Raw genomic sequence first — 7,354 nt, forward strand, 5'->3', positions numbered from 1 at the left:
AACCACCATAAAAAAGCCAAACTACAGATTGCAAGTTCACATGTGGACCAAGATCTTACTTTTTGGAGGAATGTCCTCTGGTCTGATGAAACAAAAATGTTACTGTTTGGTCATAATGACCATCATTGTGTTTGGAGGAAAAAGGGTGAGGCTTGCTAGCGAAGAACACCATCCCAACCCTGAAGCATGGGGGTGGCATTATCATGTTGTGGGGGTGCTTTGCTGCAGTAGGGACTGGTGCATTTCACAAAATAAATGGCATCATGAGGAAGGAAAATTATGTGGATATATTGAAGCAACATCTCAAGACATTAGCCAGGAAGTCGCAAATGGGTCTTCAAATGGACAATGACCCCAAGCATACCTCCAAAGTTGTGGCAAAATGGCTTAAGGACAACAAAGTCAAGGTATTGGAGTGGCCATCACAAAGCCCTGACCTCAATCCGATAGAAAATTTGCGGGCAGAACTGAAAAAGCGTGTGCGAGCAAGGAGGCCTACAAACCTGACTCAGTTACACCAGTTCTGTCTGGAGGAATGGTCCACAATTCCAGCAACATATTGTGAGAAGCTCGTGGAAAGCTACCCAAAATGTTTGACCCAAGTTAAACAATTTAAAGGCAATGCTAACAAATGCTAACAAAGTGTATGTAAACTTCTGACCCACTGGGAATATGATGAAAGAAATAAAAGCTGAAAAAAATAATTCTCTCTCTACTATTATTCTGACATTTCACATTCTTAAAATAAAGTAGTGATCCTAACTGACCTAAGACAGGGAAGGTTTTCTACGATTAATTGTCAGGAATTGTGAAAAACTGAGTTTAAATGTATTTGACTAAGGTGTATGTAAACATCTGACTTCAACTGTATGTCTGAAGCTGGCACATGTTTTGCTAGTAGACTTAAGCTACAGAATACATTAGAAACCTGCCACTGCAAAAATACAGCATTTTTGACTTTTCTGTCTTCTCACAGAAGGCACAGGTCGGCTGTTCTTTGAATATTACCGCATGTTAACATTGATGAGACCAAGAGAGGATGATGATCGTCCATTTTTTTGGCTCTTTGAGAACGTAGTTGCCATGAGCGCCCACGATAAGGCAGATATCTGCCGCTTCTTGGAGGTAAGAAGGCTTATACATACTGTCCTCACAAGGCCCTTTTTCATCCCTCACTATCATGAGATGTTTTGTTGTAAATGCTTCCTTTGCTTTCTGCTGGGTTTATACTCTTATAATGAAAATGCCCTTGGTGTCGATGGTAGTGTATCATCAAACATTCATCTACCTACAGTGTAATCCTGTGATGATTGATGCTGTGAAAGTGAGCCCAGCCCACAGGGCCCGTTATTTCTGGGGCAATTTACCTGGAATGAACCGGTATAAATGAAAACACACACTCACAATCACACATGTAAACATAAGGCATAATTTGCTCAAGAATGGAAATATATGTGTGCTCAGTCATTTATGTGACCTATGCTGAAATAGATAGTGATAGATGCATTAACAACTTAAATGTGATTAAAGACCTGGTTTTGTTTTTTTAGACCACTGGCTGCTTCGCTCACTGACAACATAGATCTGCAGGACTGCCTGGAGGTTGGACGAACAGCAATGGTAAAACAAATATTAAAAATATAAAAGATCTTTTGTACAGTTTGACTGGAAAAATTAATTTTAACAAACCCAGGACTTCAAAAGAAATCGACAAGACTTAAATACACATTTTCATTTGTAGTTACATTTTCCATTAGCCAATAGTGCTATGCAAAGACAAAATGCAGTAACTACCTGTTCTGCCAAAATTGTGTTATGAGTGAATTCTTGTCTCTTAGACTATGATCTGCCCTGTGACAGACGGGATTTGCTTAACTATGCTCAGATTCAGAGAAAACAGATTATAGGTATAATCCACATTTGTGTGGACAATAAAAAAAATGACAGTTACTGTGTTTTAACTTGTAGGACTGCATAGATGTCTATATAATAGTGCGAAAGATCTAAACATAACAAAGTTAGATAGTTGAATGACAAAATCAAATACACTTTATTTCCTCCCTTTTAACATCAAGGGATATGCAAAATTTCTCATTTTATTGTGTCTGCAGTTCAACAAAGTTCGCACCATCACCACCAAGTCCAACTCCATTAAACAAGGGAAGATGGGACCTCTGCCTGTCACCATGAACGGAAAAGAGGATTATCTTTGGTGTACTGAAATGGAGAGGTCAGCTATTTATAATGTTCATTTTACTAAAGTAATATTGTAGACTGTAGTAACCATAGTTTTTGTGGTGGAAATAAATGTTTTATAGTAATATTGTTGTAACCATGACTGTTTTAGCCTAACCATGTTTTGTTTTTTTGGCAGAAACCATGGTTTTATGAAGTAACCATGTTTTTTTGGCAGAAACCATGGTTTATACAGTATACTGTATCAATATAGTAACCATGATTTTACTATAGATTAACCATGGTAATTCTTCTGGCTTCTAAAGTTTACTACAAATACCATTTGTAGTAAAACCATAACCACAAAATTATGATTTTATTTTCCATAGTTTTAATTTTCCTGTATTATTACTATGGTTTTACTATGAATATCTTGGTTAAAATATGTTTAATATAGCAAAAGTAGTGGTGGCAGTGGTGGCTCAGCGGTTAAGGCTCTGGGTTACTGATCAGAAGGTCGGGGGTTCAAGCCCCAGCACCGCCAAGATGCCACTGTTGGGCCCTTGAGCAAGGCCCTTGACCCTATCTGCTCCAGGGGCGCCGTATCATGGCTGACCCTGCACTCTGACCCCAGCCTAGCTGGGATATGTGAAAAAGAAGAATTTCACTGTATATGTGCAAATGTATAATGTGTGATAAATAAAGAAAATTATAATTATAAATTATAAGTATGGTCAGTTTATTGTGAGGGAACACAAAACTATTGCAAGGGCAGCAAAACTTATTGAGAGGAAATGGAAAACTATTGCAAAGGAACGCAAAACTTACAGCGAGGGAACGCAAACTATTGCGAGGGCATGCAAAACTTATTGCAAGGGAATCCAAAACTATTGCAAGGGAACACAAAACTTATCGCGAGAGAATGCAAAACTATTGCAAAGGAACAGAAAACGTACTGCGAAGGAATGCAAAACCATTGCGAGAGAACACAAAACGTATTGCGAGAGAATGCAAAACTTTTGCGAAGGAACAGAAAACTATTGCGAGGGAACGCAAACTATTGCAAGGGCACACAAATATATTGCAAGGGAAAACAAAACTTTCTGCAAGGGAATGCATACTATTGCAAGGTAACTCAAACTATTGCGAGGGCACACAAAACCTATTGAAAGGGAACCAAAACTTATTGCGAGGGGACGCAAACTGTTGCTAGGGAATGAAAAACTTATTGCAAGGGCATGCAAAACATTTCAGTAAAAAAATCCTGCCCTGTCCTCTAAGGGGCTATGAAGAATTGTGATTGCCAGGTTTTTTCTGTCATTAACCTACCCTCATGTTGTTCCAAATCTGTATGCCTTTCTCTCTTCCCTGGCACACAAATTGAGAAATTTGTAATAATGTTCTGGTCTGTTTTCCTGCTATTACTGGGGCATTCATTTTTCAGTAAGGATGCAAAAGCACCATAAAAGTTATTTTTTAAGTGTTCCTCTGCCCAAAATGTTGATTCTTTACAAAAGAATTGATATTTTATTTCTGTCTGCACTTTCAGAATATTTGGGTTCCCAAAGCATTATACTGATGTGAATAATATGGGGCGGTCACAGAGGCAGAAAGTCCTTGGGCGGTCCTGGAGTGTTCCCGTGATCAGACACCTCTTCGCCCCTTTGAAGGATTACTTTGCTTGCAAGTAAAGCCACCCTCTTGTCCAGGCAGCACTGGCACCAGAGGTATAAATGGGGAGGAATCCGCTACCCACAGTTCAGATAAATGAAATTTGGATATATATTTTTTAAGGTTTCTGCAGATTCTGACCTCACAGAATATTTTGTCTGTTTTTAACATTACAATTTTTTCAAAACTTTCAGAACTTTTTAACCTGATCAAGTCCTTGGAATGTACAGACACTTTTGGATTTGATTTTGTACATCATCAAAAACGACAAGTACTGTTGTTTTTATCTTGTGTTCATTTAACACGATTAAATGCTGGAGAGAGCCACATGATTGTCACCCACTACCTCAGTGCCATTCTGTGATTGGTTGGAGAAATGCCGCTTTATGCCTATTTATAATTTAATAAGTTAATATTAATTCTGTTTAGTTTATCTAAACAATCATTTTAACCTTAAGTCAGCTTTTTACATTATTACATCAGATCTTATTCTTGTTTAGGAATAATCATGTCCTATTTTTAAATATTGCAAGTATTTGTGACATAATTTTTTTAAATAATAATTGATAATCTTTTTATTCCAATATGGTGCTATTTTAGAATATTTCATATCTGACCACCATGACAGCTGTACCCAAGTCGGAATAGGGTAAATATTTTCCTAATTCGGATCATGCTTTCAAATGAATATAAATCTACACAGCAAAATCCCCAGTTTAGTTCCTGGCTTTTTAACATTTTGCTCAAAGGAGTACATTCAACCTTGTAGATGTTGAATTGACTCATTCCTATGTACACTCTGTACATTGTCATCTCAGCACAAGTCATTGTCTGTGCCATTATATTTTAATCAAAGCTTCAGGCTTTTGGCAGATTTGAGTAAGCTGACAATGGCCTTCCAAAGCTTTAGGTTTTGATTGTTTTAACATCATCCATTTGCAGATCGACACTAGTTTTAAGTCAACGGTTTACAAAAAAAAAATAAAAAATTAACCTTGGAACGGCTAGCATTTCAGACCATACCATCACATCATGCTACAATAGAAAGGTCATCAATTAATTTGAAGACCTTAGGGTTTAGGTTGAGTTGAGGTTTAGTATATTCTTCCAACACAGCAGTTTTGCCCCATTTGTTACCTATACGCACTTTCCTGTTGAAATTGTTGGCCTTGAGCTGCTGGTCTCAGACTGTTGACACTGCTGCATTGCAAATGGATGTTTCTTTCTTTTGTTTTTTAGTAAGAATTTAGCATACCACAAGATCTATGTGGAAGTTAGTCACTGTGATAATTTAGTGAAACCCTTTTGGACTACATGATGCAATGTGATCAAGGGCTTAAATTCTAAATAAGTGTCTACAGTTGGATAGGCTATATTTTTTATGTAGAAGGACATTTTTAGACATGACATGATTTTAGATTACTTCCGAGGGAATTATTTTGTCTATGCAGCATTGACATTACCTTAGCAATGTCTCAGCATACACAGATACCAAGTGTAGTGATTGAAAACTATGTTAGTGTGGAATTAGGTGCTACATAATGTGTTTTATTTTATTTTGTTCTTTGTAGTTTATTAGCATGTTTTTATTTTTTAGCAGTACACAGATAATAGTGATTCTAACTTTACAGGTTTGTCACAAAAGCTAATCTTTAGCTATGGGTAGTTTTCTGAAACATAATCATGAGTCAGTTAACGCTTTGTTTGATTTTGAAATATGGAGTTCTCTACTGTTACTGCTGGCTACACAATCCCTATCCTAACATTGTATATTGGATATATTACCAGCTATCTCAAACTTAGCTTGTTTAAAATTATTCAACATTTGTGTGCCTAGAGCTTTGGATAAAGATCAGTAACTGGATTAATTTGACTGTGTCTTGATGCCTGGATGTTTAAGTCTTGTAGCAAAGCTTTAGAAATTCTCAATAACATCTGTGTTAGTGATGTGTTGCATGTGATTGTGTGAAATGACGGTCAGTGTTTAATGTAGAGGTGCAGTGTTGTATCTTTATTAGGAATAACTCCCTCAGGTCTCCTCAACACCAGCAGGCCACATAGGACCGTGATCTTTAATGTAAATTTTTTTTTTATTTTAATTTTTTTATTCAATACATTGTGAACAGAATATGCTTATATATTTGTACTCTTGAAATTGCCCTGAATACATCTTTTGGTGCTATGTTTGGTGCTAAGTGAAATGGGAATTATGTCTGTAGACCTAGAATGTAGAACAAACAAGACAGGTTTTGTTTTAATAGCATTTAAAATTGTTTCTTTGTCTAACTTTATTATTTCATGCTTGTACTAACATCAGTGAATTAAAATAAATTGCACCAAGCCTTTTTTTGTTTTTGTTTTGTTAATGTGTTTTATCACTCCAGAGAACTAAACGATCAGTCCTTCATTCTAATGTTTTCTATTTGCTCTGATTTCATGTTTCCCCAATAAGATAGCTTGTTTAATAATGTGCTTAAGGCAAGAAATCACATACTTCCTACCATAAAGGGATAGTTTATCCAAAAATCTAAATTCTCTCATTATTCACTCACCCTCATCCACATCTAAGATGAGTTTCTTCTGCTGAACACAAACAAAGATTTTTAGAAGAATATGTCAGCTCTGTAGGTCCATACAATGCAAGTAAATGGTGATCAGACCTTCCAAGCTCCAAAAAGGAGATAAAGTCAGCATAAAAGTAATCCATCAGACACCAGTGAATCAAGGCGACCTGAAGCGATCCAGTTGGTTTTGGGTGAGAACAGGCCAAAATACAGTATATCTCCTTTTTCACTGTACATCTTGACCTCAGTCTCCTTGACGATCATGATTTTAAGCTCGATTACAGTTCCCATAGCTCGATCTGCGCATAGGTTAGGAACAAGGAAGCATACTTGAGCATGAAATCATGATTTTGCTTAGAAACTGCAATGGCAAAATGTAAAGAGAAAAAAGGAGTTATATTTCTCTCCCAAACCTAACTGGATCCCTTCAGAAGACATTGATTAAACCACTGGAGTCTTAAGGATTACTTTTACGCTGACTTTATCTACTTTTTGGAGTTCTGGTAACCATTCTCTTGCACTGTATGGACCTACATAGCCAAGATATTCTTCTAAAAATCTTTGTGTTCAGGAGAAGAAAGAAAGTTATGAACATCTGGGATGGCATGTGGATGAGTAAATGATGAGAGGATTTAAATTTTTGGTGAAGTATTTAATATGTGAGTTTAATTGAAAAGAATTGTATATTAGACATTTAGCTTGAGCATATAAGCTAAAAGATAAACAGTTAATACAGTTACAGCAGTTAAATATTACAATAGGCCTTGGTCAGAGTATTTAAAATTATTTATTTTTACGGGGATGAAAACAAGGCTGTGAGGGATAGACAGACTCTTCAATGGTGTTGATCGTTCAGATGACGAAACACTGAAAAATGACAAATGTCCAAAAAAGTATCAGTAAACAAAAAAACTCCAAAAAGAGTTGTGAAAATCAGATGTCAT

The 7,354-nt window shown here is 36.5% G+C and overlaps 1 protein-coding gene across 8 annotated transcripts in view; it reads left to right on the forward strand.

Moving 5' to 3' along the window:
• The window catches only part of dnmt3ba (DNA (cytosine-5-)-methyltransferase 3 beta, duplicate a), a 103,553-nt gene extending 97,350 nt beyond the window's left edge, over window positions 1–6,203 (forward strand). For 7 of the 8 annotated variants that reach the window (XM_051654142.1, XM_051654147.1, XM_051654148.1 and 4 more), the window contains 5 exons: window positions 977–1,125; window positions 1,295–1,380; window positions 1,551–1,620; window positions 2,112–2,230; window positions 3,725–6,203. In XM_051654142.1, coding sequence (XP_051510102.1) covers window positions 977–1,125; window positions 1,295–1,380; window positions 1,551–1,620; window positions 2,112–2,230; window positions 3,725–3,866 — 566 coding nt within the window. In that variant the 3' untranslated portion in view covers window positions 3,867–6,203. The remainder of the gene's footprint in view (window positions 1–976; window positions 1,126–1,294; window positions 1,381–1,550; window positions 1,621–2,111; window positions 2,231–3,724) is intronic. The other variant, XM_051654143.1, reaches the window with a different exon arrangement.
• The last annotated feature ends 1,151 nt before the right edge of the window (window positions 6,204–7,354 follow it).

Source organism: Myxocyprinus asiaticus, chromosome 24 (assembly GCF_019703515.2).
Source record: "Myxocyprinus asiaticus isolate MX2 ecotype Aquarium Trade chromosome 24, UBuf_Myxa_2, whole genome shotgun sequence".
Classification (NCBI taxonomy): Eukaryota; Metazoa; Chordata; class Actinopteri; order Cypriniformes; family Catostomidae; genus Myxocyprinus; species Myxocyprinus asiaticus.